Consider the following 13535-nt stretch of genomic DNA (forward strand, 5'->3'; position numbering starts at 1 on the left):
CTGGTGGGAGTATCCCTCCTTTTGAAACTAAGACCTTTAGACATGGGAACAGGAGACAAATACTTTGCTAGTGGGTCACTGGCAGTAATAAGGAGTGGTGCCTCTCCCATTTCTATCACTTGATTCCTGAACCTTATAAATTCTGGCTGTCAGAGCAATAGCACCATATACTGGACAGTGATTCAGACCATATACAGCCTTCTAAAGAACTTTGTCTCTGCCCAGCAAGATATTGCCACCTACCGCACTTCATCTGAGTCTTCAGAAGGCCATTCTGTCATTCTATCAAGCCAGCTGCTTTAGGATGGTGGGGAACATATAAGGCCAGTGGATTCCAGGAGCCTGGGGCATGCTGTCACACTTCTTTTGCTAGCACATCTGAGCACTGATGAGCGAGCTCACCTTGAGGCACCCAGAGTGTTCACATGACCCAGGACAAGTCTACTGGAAGGTAGCAGTTAAAGGAATGTCTCTCCTATCCTTCAAATGTAACTAAATGACTCATAGTATTACACCGCCCCATCCTAGTGAATCAACTGACATTTGTGTTATCTTCATTACAATTTGGGGGAAAACACCACACGACCACTTAGTAACAGTAGTTTTTGACTGGTGACATGTTTCTGTCTATCCTCTTCTCACCCTGATTGAAAGCAGTTGAAATTAATTTATTTTAATATATCCTTAGTTACTGGAAACGCAATCCTCTTTCCTTGAAATTGTACCCATTCATTTGTGCGTTGGGGCCTGCGAGCTGTTCCCCAGCTGCCTCTGCAAGCTCACTCTCATCATCTGGCTGAGAAGCGATCGGTGCTTTGTGGTCTCTTTACGTCAGAGATTGGGTGGCAACAAAGTGCGCCTCTAGAGGAGTCTCTGTAGACCAAGCAGGGTCACCCCTCCATATGCTTCTGACAAAGACTAATCAAAAGGAATGTAACTCAGGTTTACTTTCTAAAGGTTATTTTTTATGTGAGCTAAAAATAATTAGCCAAGTTGCTGCTTATAACCTACAACAGAGGGTGCAATGGAGTCTAGGCTGTCCGAGTTTTCCGAGGAGGGCCTGGTCCCCAAGGCACTCGGCATGCAAGAGTGACTCTGCAGGGAGATGCCCCGAGGTGACATTCCCGAGACCTTGTTCTCTTTCTCCTGGGTCTGGCATGTTTCCATCCCTCACCCCTGGTCCCAGTGTCCCATACTCATCCTCTCCTTGCTCAGTTCGACCCTGTCCTTTCCTGTAAGACTTGTCTTCCTTCTCTGCCACTTTCCAAACATACATACCCTTCCCAGCACACATTCATAAATAAAAAAAGCTGGTTTTTCTTTGCTCTGTCTCAACAATTTTTGGATGTGATATGTGATGGCTATTGGAAACGTTTCAGTGCGACAATGTGAGAGGATTATTCTCTTTCTGTGAGCAGGTGGTGAGCAAGGAGCCCTCACGGTTCCCACAGGGCAGTGGCTTATTCTCCTTTTGCCCCAGATCCATCCTCATGGCTGCTGTGAGGTCCTGGAGCATCAGTGTGCGAGCATGTGACCTGTGGGCCACAGACAGCCAGTACACCTCATGCGACACAGGGGACAAACTGCAAGTTTTCCAAAACAAAAGGAAAAACCTTTTCACAGGTGTTGTCACCCAAAATATGTCATTCTTCATGAAAGGAAACTGGAAAACAAATTACAATTGGCATAATGAAAATAGAACAATCAGAGGGGTGATTTGAACATGGAACTCTGGACACTGGCACTTTTATGGATACCAGCTTCCTTGAAACTAAAATTAAATTCCTCACACTGATATATATTCTTTTGTTCCAATTTTCAGTTTTTCTCTCTCATAGCTTGCTTTTGAGTGTAATTTTTCATTATTATGGAAGAGGAAAATTTGCCTTGTTTCTACATTTATAGCCTATTGGTTGTTTCCATTTTTGGGGAGGAAGGAAAGTAGACCATCATTGTCTGAATCATGAGGGGCCTAAAATTTTATAGATGAGGATTCATCCTTTGGAATTGGATCATGTTGCTATTATTGTAATTACTCAGAGGCCATACCTCTGAAGTCACAGCTGCATCCAAGAAGAACTAGTTTCTAGTTTTTCTTATTGTGCTTTTAGGCAGGAAAAAAAAAACATTTCAAGGCAGACTACAGACATTTTTGTGATAAGCTGCATGCTGCGACAGCTCAAACATCTAAAGGAAAAGTCATTCCACGTCTCCTTGTGGTCTCATATCCCTGTGCTTCATACATTTTGCCTCTCATCAGAGAGAATTTGCAAGTTGCTCTTGAAAACGTACAAACATATCTACATACACACATATTCTTTTGTGTTTTTATCTAAGACAACTCATACTCAACATACCATCTGGATCTTACATTTTATAAAGTTCTATGGGCACACTTCCAATCCAGTGCATATTGCACTCATTGTTTTTAATGGCTGCGTTGTAATCAAGAATAGAGACGGAGCATAATTCCTTCCATCATTCAAGTTTAAAAATAGCATGGCAATAAACATTTGTGTGTGTCTATTTTGTTATTTTATTACTATTTTTTTCCTGGCACAGCATTTCCATCAAATAAATTTGCAAGTCAAATTTATGAATGTTTACTGTTTTAACAAATAGTGCCACATTTCATTCCATGATGTTGCATTAATTAATAGTACATAAGTAGCATCTTTTCACCACTTTTTTCATTATTGGATGTTACGGTATCCATTTTAATGAATTACTTTCTTAAAAAAAAACACATATTGCCTATTTCTTGAGAAAATCAAATCTCAGAAGTTAGTCCATTTCATTTGTATTTCCCTAACTCTCGGTGAGTTGGATCATCTCCTGCCATGTTTATTGGTCAGTTGCTGCTCCCCCAGCCATTTCTCCTAATTCTTTCTCCTTAATTATCTGTCCTTTGCTTTGCTGCCTTTCTTTTCTTTCTGAAGCATACCAAGCCCTTGTTCATAGCCTTGATGCTGGTGCCCTTCTGCAGCACCTTCCTCACCTCCTTTAGGTGTCTTATCAGAGAGAATTTTCTGATTATCCTATGTCCCAAGCCTGCCTGTCACACCCAATCCCCTCGCCCTCCTTTTCTCTCTCTAAACTTACTTCCATCTGCTTGTTGTCTCACTCCCCAGAGAAGATAAGCCCAGGAAAGAGGGGCATGAGCACATTTGCTGGTGTTTATGCAGCACTTAGAGTGGTGCCATGTGCATAACGAAATGAAAACAAAGAGCAGAAACAACCAATAAGCCAAAGCTCTGAGTTTGGAAGAAAACTAAATAAAAGAGACAAACTGCAACAGCTTTGATACAGAAAAATGAAACAAAGACATCTAAATTATGAAAATACAGAAATTATACTTATTTTAAAGCCATGAAAGAAATAGGAGAAATTTAGAACAATATATTGAAAACTGGAGGAATTATTTGTGATTTCCTAGCAAAGAATAGTGTCCAAAATTGATCCAAGAATTAGAAAACAGTAGGACCAATAACTAAAGAAAAATGAATCAAGTGGCTCATAAAGAGCTACTATTTTTAAAGTATGAAAAAGAAGTCAGTCACAAAGATGAACATACTAAGCACAGCTGCCCCTTGAACAACATGGGTTTGTTTGAACTACATGGGTCCACTTATAAGTGAATTTTTTTTCAATAAATATATTTGAAAACTTTTTGGAGATTTGCAACAATTTGAGAAAACATTTTCTTTTCTATAGCTTACTTTGTAGTAAGAAGAGAGTATGTAATACATACAACTTACAAATATATGTTCATCAACTCTGTGTTATCAACAATAGGCTAATAGACAGTAAGTATTCAAGGAATCAAAAGTTATACCTGATTTTCAACTATGAGAGGGTTCAGTGACCTTAACCCCCATGTTGTTCAAAGGCCAACTATAATTCCTTTCACCTAAAGGACAAAGCCAAGGGAAACCAATCAGTGGTGTCAGAAGTCAGGCTGTTGGTTACAATTCCAACAAGCGAACAATTAATACAGGAGACAGAGGCATCCCTGGGATTTTGTTCTACAAAAGCAGCTCAATGGGGTTAGAGAAAAAGAAAGGGGGCATTACAATTAGCATGTATAATGTGGAAGGGGTACGGGGCAGGCTCTAGAACACAGAGAAGACAAGTAGTGATTTTACAGCATCTTACTACGCTGATGGACAGTCACTGTGAAGGGGTATGTGGAGGGGACTTGGTGAAGGGGGGAGCCTAGTAAACATAATGTTCTTCATGTAATTGTAGATTAATGATACCAAAATAAATTTTTAAAAAAAATCTGTTTCTCACTTTTCTGGCAGCTGGAATTTCAAGATCAAGGTGGTATCAAATTCCTGTTCAGTGAGGGCCCTCTTCCTGGTCTGCAGACCTTGCTGTGTCTTCCTGTGGTGAAGACAGAGATCATCTCTCTTGTGTCTCTTTTTAAAGAGGTGTCAACCCCAACATGAGGGCTCCCCTTTTGTGTCCTTCTTGACTTACATAACTCCCAAAGTTTCCGCCTCCAGATACCAATGCGCTGGGGGTCAGAACTTCAACATCTGAACTCAAGGTGGGGGGACACAAGCATTCTGTCCATAAAATATAGTTGTGTTCAGTCCTCAGTACCATCAGAAGGTAGGACTCCTGACCACATTCTTTGCATTTCATGATTAAGAGCCTGAGATCTTCAAAGCCTTTTTCTTAATGGGATCAAAGTCTTCGCATGTGTAAATGGCCTTCCGAGTCCAGAGCTTAGGACGGCTGGTACTGCTGACTTTGTCATGCTCATCTATTTTTATCTTGATAATCCTTTTTGGGCTTCTTTTTTATTAGCTAAATATGGGCTTTAGTTTGAACACCGTCTGAACATGTTTATTTTTTAATAGATAAAAGTGCATGAAACTCCATGAACCAGTTGCCCAATGTCAACTTTTTGCTATTTTGACTCTGGTGCCCCTCCCATATTTGTTAAAGAATATACTTTAGGTAAATTTAGACTCAAATGGATTCTCTTATAAATACTTTACTAGGTGCCTCTAACAGCCATGCCCTTCTACTGATCCGAGGTGTCACAGTCACACAAACAGGTTCACGCTGACCCCTTAGTGTTGTAGTGGGAGGCTCCACACATGGTCAGTTTCTCCATGTTCGTCTTCTACTGCCAGCTTGTTCAAATCAGGGACCATCAAGGTCTACCATCAATGTGTGTCTTCCACACATTGCATTCGGTTGATAGTTCTCTTAAGGTTTTTTTAATCAATAAATGTAAGCCATAGGCCATTTTGCCTGGCAGGTTTCCACAAATCCTAGGTTTGTCTGGTCATAGTCTCACAGTGACATGTATTCCTCAGATTTCCAGCAAACTGGTAGGTGGCACCACAGCCTTAGGTTTTACCTCTTTTGGAAAAACTCCACAGGCAGTCCTGTGCAATTGTGATTGCATCCCAGAGAGAGGAACATGATGTCTGGTTGTCCCACTTTAGTGAAGCCAAGACAGAGTCCCAGATCCAGGAGGGGCTGCCAAGGGTCATTATTACTTATATCATTCCTCCTGCATTGGTGAGGTGTGGTTTGTCTGCAGAAAAGAACTTTCCCCGATCAATATTTATTTAGCCTGAAATTCAGTCTATAAAGAACAGTGAGGAAAAATGCATTTTATCCTTTTACTTGCCAATTTTCAGCATCTTCCAGTCCTTTCTCCTATTAGGAGAGAGACTTGGTGTCTTTTTTACAAACAATTTATGGTCCATTTTTATTGCTGTTTAGTCATAGATTTTTACTATTGGATTTTGGGTCTTATCTTTTCTCATTTTATATATGTCATTCTTTGTTAGTGTAATTATCACTTTTCCTGTGATATGTTACCTATATTTTCCCCAATTTGTCATTTGTCATTTTTACTCTTCTTAACCTTTGCATTGTTGATTTTTAAATAATCTTTTTCATGATGCCAATTCTATAAATATATTTTTAATTGCTTCTAGATTTTGAGTCATTGTTAGGAAAGTTTTCCTAAACCCAAAGTTGTAAAGGAATTCACTCACAAATCCCTTATCTTAGACTTCTGTAGTTTGTCTATTTCCTGTCCCCACATCTGGATCCCTCACCCATTTGGAAATTATTCTGGTCTAAGTATAGATTTTCCTACATGGCTTCCACAATTCATAAATTCCTTTGTCGTCTTCCTAGTTTTAAGTTGCTTTCTAAAACATATAGTATGCCCCAGATAATTTTCACCTTCCTGTTCTCTTGGGCATGCATAAATGCAAAATTGTGTTACTGTTGTCTTTCTAGTATTTAGTAATCTATGAAAAACTAGTCCCTCTCATTGCACTTCTGGTCAAATAATGATGCCGGTGATGGTGGCTAATGGCAGGGATGAATAGGAAAAGAATTTACAGGAAGAGAATTCAATAGCTAAGTGAGGTACTGAAATTTTTCTCCCCACTTCATCCTGTCTCTGAAATCCTAACTACCATTGTTCTTTCAAGTTACTGTATGCATTATTAGAAGATGAAGGTTAATTTAAATGTAAGTATGTTTTATAGAAAATGTTGCATATAGATGTATTAACATTAGTATTGAGTCCTTTGTGGAAGGGAGGAAACAAAAGGAGTCCCTGTAAATTAGAAATAAGGATGCAAGGTTTGCAAAAGGAGGCCAGATAGACTGGAGCGGAAAAAAGGCTTTGAGTGTGTGTAGACCTGGGTCTGTTCAGCAACCTCATCCAAGATGGGGTGCGTAGCACTGAGGAAGCTGTTTGACATTTTCAATGCTCAAGTCAGTCTAGAACAGGATAATATTAAATGGAACATGTAGGTAAAAATTCCTATGAAACCTACTGGTGCTAATAAATAGATCATTTGTTAGTTATTGTTATTATAATTGAGGTCTTCACTGACCACTCTTCCACAAAAGCAGTGAAAATACTGACCAGGCAACCATTTCAGAATATTAATTAACCAAAGTCACAGAGAAGAGTAAAAATTACCCATCCAAGAGAAACTTCTAAACCTCAGATTGAAAATGGAGCCTGTGCATGTCAACCAGGGCCTGTTCCCATTCTCTCTGCCTCCCAATCAGCCCAGTGGCCTGGTAGCTATGCAAGGCCTGCAGGCTCACAGTAAATGGGGAGGACTGGCTTCTTTGGTGCTCTGTCAAGAACTCTATCCTAAGAACACCATCAAAATTTTATCAAAACTAGGAGCACTTGAAAAATCTCACTGTCAAGCTGTTATACCTATTTGACTTGACTTAGAGCTCAGCTCAGCTATTTTTTAAAAAAGCAGTATCCCTTGGGCATCATAGAAAAAAATATATTATTCTGGCAATGTTACATGTGTCTAAGGTTGTGATAGCAGGTGGTTCAAACAAGAGCCAAGCCAAAGGAAAAAAAAAATTTAAGAGCATGACCTGGAGAAGTAGAGAGTCACAGAGAACTTTGGAAAACTCCAGTGAGTTTCTGAAGGTCTTTAAGAACATTGTACACATGTGCAGAGCTGTGTGCTTGCCCAGGAATGACCTGAAGAGGAAACGGTCCAATCATTCACCTCTGACCTTGAGGACCTGTGCAGGCTGGAAATTAAGGCTAAGACTGTCTTATAAACTATGTGAAGTTTGAATTCATGCCTTCACACACAGACCGCCTTGGCAAGGTTAGGAAAAAATATAGGCAAGGCATTTAAGAAAATATTCCAACTGATCATCGACTGACCACTAAATCATAATGAACCAAAGGTGAATCCTAGGAGACCAGGCTTAAAAAAATAAAAACAAAAACAAAAACAAATGAGCAGAGAACTTAGTGGCTGTACATATAAGAAACACAGATTCACAGGATTAGTCCAGGAGAGTCACTAAGAAAATGAGCAGCAAGAAGAAGAAGAACAACAAAACCAAACACCTCAAAACATCAGTGAACCGTGGAGTGGAGGGAAGGTTCCAATGCTGGACTTGTTACAAGACATTATTGAAAATGTCTAGCTTCCAACAAAAATTATAAAGCCTGCAGAGACACAGAAATAAAAGCCATCAGTAGAAGTCACTCTTGTAGAACCTCAGGCGTTGGGTGCACTAGACACAGAATTTAAGCTGTTTTAAATAAATTCAAAGAACTAGAGTAAACCATGTGCAAATAATTAAAAAGGAAAGTGTGACAGGTCTCATAAATTGAGAATATCAGTGAAAAGATAGAGAAATTATTAGAAAGAATCCAATAAAAATTCTTCAGTTGAAAAGTACAAGAGCTGAAATAAAAATTCACAAACCACAGCAACAGATTTGAGCAGACAGAAAAAAGGGTCAGCAGACTTGAAGAGCAACTAGAGATTATGCAATGGAAATGAAAAATGAATGGAGAAAAATGTGTAGAAAGTCATGTGCCTGTGGCACCTCATTAAGATTACCGATGTATACTTACTGGGAATCCCAGAGCTGAAAAAGCAGAGAAACAGGGACAAAATTATTTGAAAAACTAATGGCCAAAAAATTCACCAAAAATAATTAATCTGTATATCTAAGAAGCTCAACAAACTGCAATGAACTAAAAGAAAACCATACTTACACACACCATAGTGAAATTGACAAATGTCAAAGACAGAAAAATTTAAAGCAGAAAGAGAAAAACAATAGATCCCTTAAAAGCGAGTTTTAATTTTTTTAATAGCAGATTTTTCATCAGCAACCTTGGTGGATAGAAGGTATTAAATGACATCTTCAAAATGTTGAAGGAAAAAGGCTGTTAACCAATAATTCTATAATAGCAAAGCTCTCCTTCAAACATGAAGGAGAGAGAATCAAAAAACAAGTCAAAGAATGACAGAAAGTATTCATAAAACATATATCTGATAAAGGGCTTGTACCCAAAATACGCAAATAACTTGAAACTCAACAATATGGAAACAAATAACCAAGTATAAAAAATGAGAAAAAGATCTGAACAGACACTTCACTAAAGAAGATACACATATGGCCAATATGCCCATGAAAAGATTCAGTGTCAGTCACTAGGGAAATGCAAATTAAAACACTAACATACTGCTGCACATCCACTATTACAATTAAAAAACAGACCCTAGCAAATGTTGGAGGGGATGTGGAGAAACTGGAACCCTCATTCATTGCTGGTAGGATCTTAAAGTGTAGCCACTTTGAAAACACTGGCATTTCCTCAAAAAATTTGAGTGTAGAGTTATCCTATGACAACAGTTCCACTCCTAGGTATATACCCTAAAGAACTAGAAACTTATGTCAACACAAAATCTCACACACAAACGTTCATGCAGCATTATTCTTAATAGTGTAAAAGTGGACTCAACCAAACTGTCTACCAATTGATGACTGGTTAAACCAACTATGGTGTGTTCGTATAGTGGAGTGTTACTGGGCAATAAATAGGAATGAGGCACTGACATGTGCTACAATATGAGTGAAACTTGAACACATTATACTAAATGAAGGAAGTCAGTTCAAAATATAACATGTAGGATTCCATTTATATGAAACGTCCAGAATAGGCAAATATATAGACAAGATATATTAGTGGGTGGATGAGGCAGGGTGAGGCAAGTGATGTGTTTGATGAGGGGGGTGGGGAGTGAGTGCTAATGGAGCTGGACTTTCATTCTGGGTGAAGAAATATTCTAAAAGTTATGGTGGCAGCTACACCTCAGAGAATATAGTAAAACCACTGAACTATGCATGTGAAATGTGTGAGTTTTACGTATGTAAATTATATCTCATAAATCTGTTTAACAAAACAATGTTATAGCATAAAGTGCTTTTTTAAATTATGACACTCTAATGGGAAGATAAAGTACAAAGAACAGTGGCTAATGGCAATTAAAATGTTTGGTTGATAGAAATGCTGGAGCTGAGCCTTAGTGCCTTGATATCAACATTGTCAAGTCAGGGAGAGCAGGTGTCCCTGCCATGCTGACAGTGGCACAGAGCGATCCACGATCAGAAAGCAGGTGGCACCCCTTTCATCTATGTTAGTCTTTGAGTGAAAGAGTCAAGCTAGCAATGATAGGTAGAACGGGAAATAACCAAGAAGCCATATTTTCTTTAAGGGTTTTGCAAACTGATCTTTGCAATGTTCAGTTAATTAATTAATTAATGCATTAATGCATTGCTTTTTATATGTATGAGGGTGGTACATACATTTCCTCCTAACAGATTCCTCCTGCCTTCAGCGTCTATGTGACTAAGGAAGGGCTAATAAAACCAGTGCTGTCATGCGTTGGGGGACAACATGCTCTTGGGGAGTAGGGGGCATGACCTGTGGGGCAGGCCTGCTGCAGAGCTTGGAGACAGGAGCGTGACACAGAAAGCCAGTGTGCAAAGTCAGCCCTCCGACCAGGACAGAGAGCTCTAGCCTGGAATTAATGGTGCTGCCCCAAGCACTGTTCAGAAGTGGAGATCCAGGAGTAGAGAAGCAGGCACTGGGCGGATCTCTGGCTCAGGCTCAGGTAGCCCCCAGCGCCCTGGTAACAGTACCAGCAGGAGGGGGGCATGACACCGATCCAGGACACTGGCTCTGGGCAGGTTATGGCAGCATGCGCAAGAGCATCTTGCTTACTGGGATAATTACCAAGATGAGCACTGGTCTCTGTAAAAGGTAAAGTTCACTGATGATACCTGGAAACTGATGCCGGAAGCAGGACTGAGAGGCAGTGCCCTCCGGCATCCTGCGGTCTCGGTGGATATGCCATTCTGGGGAAGGGTGGAAGGTGTGACGGGTGTGGACCAGGTACGCAGACCGACCTAGGTATCCAGGATCTAGGGACACTCTGACAGCAGCTCTACCCTTTGAAGGTTCCCTACAGCCAAACGGTGAGGTGGTGGCCCTCCCAGGTGGAGGAAATGAAGACAATAGCTCTTTACCCGCCGTGTCCTCACAGACCACAGCCAGGCTAATGGCTGGAAAGACTTTGCCGATTACGAAGCCCTGCCGCAGGAGCTCTCTGGGTTGCTAATTCATTTTTAGATTTTCTGTGGCTTTGAGGAAATTTTTCAGAACAGATATGGCAAAATTTTAGCATTTGTTAAATGATCGAAATTATAATTTTGATATAAGTACCTTATAAAGCTACATCTTCAAGTGTAAATATTTGTTCTGTGTTTTTAGATGGCTACCCCAAAGAAGAAATGATTTACAGATGGAGAAAAAATTCAGTTGAGGCGGCTGATCAGAAATCCTGGCGGCTCTACCAGTTTGACTTCATGGGCCTCAGAAACACCACGGAAATTGTAACAACATCTGCAGGTAGGAATTAACTTGAGAGGTATAGCTCTCAAAATCTGACCTTTCACTTTTAGCATAGAATTCCTTCATGTGTCCATTTTAACTAATTATATTAGGGCAACCATGATGCTTCAGTGGTGTCTGAGGCAAAACAACTGGTTCAAACGTGAAAATTACTTTAAACACTTTAATTATGATGGGAAAAAGATTATTAGAATTGCCACATATGTATTTTTCAAATACCCAATGAGATTTTATTTTGTTTAATTTTTAATTTGTATTTATTTTTATTTTGTTGAGGTACATACATCCAAATGCACAAATCTTAGCGTACAGCTCCATGGAGTTTGACATGTATATACACTCATGTAGCTACCACCAAGGTGAGGATATCAAACATTCTCATTAATTTCCCCTTTTTATTGTTCATTCTCCTAAACCCTCCTCTGCTCCAACCACAGACTGTTTTCATTGTTTATGAGTCTCTTTCTGTTTTGTTTGTTTTGTTTTTTAGATACCACACATAAGTGAAGCCATATGGTATTTGTCTTTCTCTGTCTGAATTATTGCACTGAGCATAATACCCTCTAGGTCCATCCGTGTTGCCACAAATGGCAAAATTTCATTTGTTTTTATGACTGAAGATTATTGCATTGTATATATGGAATTGCCTTATATTTTGAATCAAGACTATGTTTCAACATGTGTATAAACCTAACCTGGACTCCCCACTACTGACCATATTTATATGAACCAATTTTACTTATGGTAAGAGTTCTACAACTTTCCACATACATAAGAATCAAATATTATTGAGAACCCACAAATAAAAGAATTTGGCGTGAAATATCCTTTGAGTTTTAATTCCTAGCTTCTTCCTTTCCTTCACTCTAAACTTAACCTTTGAATTTATTTTGCAGTATTTCGAGCACAATAATTATCCATCGATTTTATTTTATTAAGTGACCATTCTATGCATATTATAAAGCATGTAATTGGATGAAAAGAAATGTTTTACCTAACAATGTATAAATTATTTAAATGAACTCTGAAGGAACCATGAAGAAAAATATTTTAGGAAAGCTTTTTCCCATTATGAGTCATCTACATTAAAAATGTAATTCTGCTCCCTGAAGGGTTAGCATGCACTAACAGATCTTTCATATGTGAGGCAGCCCAAAGGAGAATAACCACAAACCTGGGAGAGTTGTACTAGCATTTCAGTGCCAAATGTCCATACTGCTTTTTCTTTCCTGGGATGCTAAGGGAAAGGAAATGCAAAGTTGAACACAACTGGCCCAGAGGTTGTGAAGTAAGAAAATGCCAGCAGTGAAAGTAGCACATGGAGAGAGAACTATGGGGTGGGGGGAATAGTCCAGCAATTACTGAGCTAGTTGTTACTGTGGGTAAAAAAAAATATAGAAAACATTCATTGGCAACAATGAGGGGCATTCATCCTCACTAGAAAAACACAGCAGACATGAGAGAGTAATGAACAAACCAGGAACTTACCCATCGGCCTAACAAATACATATCATCTTACACTACACTGTGTGGAAGACAGAAGTGATATTTAGGACAGTCCTTTATGAATGAAAAATGACAGTTTCCCTGAAATTCTTTGTCCATTTTTGGCCAAGTCCACCTTTCCGTGATGTCAAGGAATGTTATCGGCATTGCTAGAAATATTGTTCCATCTGCTGCTCTTATCTGGCTTCTCCTATTTTTACATGAAACTTCACATCATGTTGAATCTTATAAATCACCATTTCTCCCTTAGAAAATAAGCAAAAACCATATTCCAAAATAAGTTACATTTTAACAAAAATCAAACTCACTTGCTTCCAACAAATCAGATGCTATTTGAACAGGAGTGAGATGTAACCGATGGGCTGTCACTGGTGACCGTCCCATGGACCCGCAGTGGTCCCACTCCCCCCACGCCTGCCTGCAGAGGCCCAGCATGCTCTAGGCCCCATGTCCCAGTGGGAAGTTCTTGAGCAGTCATTGCGATCTCTCTTCTGCACACTCCCTCAGCTCCTGTTCCCCTTTTTCTTGCACAAAACCCAACCCTAGTTAAACCCAGCCTTCTATCCACTCTGCACTGTACCTATGCGACATTATGGGGCAAAAAAAAAAAAAGTAGAACCATACAACCACCATCACTGGTCTCATTTGAAGTCGTTGGCCATGAAATTCAAGTGGGCTTGAAGGTTATCAGACCATACTGCACAGTCCAATGCTTCTCAACCCATTATCCTTTATCACCTCCCCTAGGAGTCTTTCTAAACACTTTTTCTTACTCATC

General features: G+C 39.5%; 1 protein-coding gene across 3 annotated transcripts in view; it reads left to right on the forward strand.

Moving 5' to 3' along the window:
* GABRG3 (gamma-aminobutyric acid type A receptor subunit gamma3) overlaps nucleotides 1–13535 on the forward strand; it is a 602876-nt gene that overhangs the window by 543352 nt on the left and 45989 nt on the right. For 2 of the 3 annotated variants that reach the window (XM_037016602.2, XM_037016603.2), the window contains exon 6: nucleotides 11111–11248. In XM_037016602.2, the coding sequence (XP_036872497.1) occupies nucleotides 11111–11248 (138 nt within the window). Of the gene's footprint in view, nucleotides 1–11110; nucleotides 11249–11741; nucleotides 12007–13535 lie in introns of those variants that run through there. The other variant, XM_073227090.1, reaches the window with a different exon arrangement.

Source organism: Manis javanica, chromosome 18 (assembly GCF_040802235.1).
Source record: "Manis javanica isolate MJ-LG chromosome 18, MJ_LKY, whole genome shotgun sequence".
NCBI lineage: Eukaryota > Metazoa > Chordata > Mammalia > Pholidota > Manidae > Manis > Manis javanica.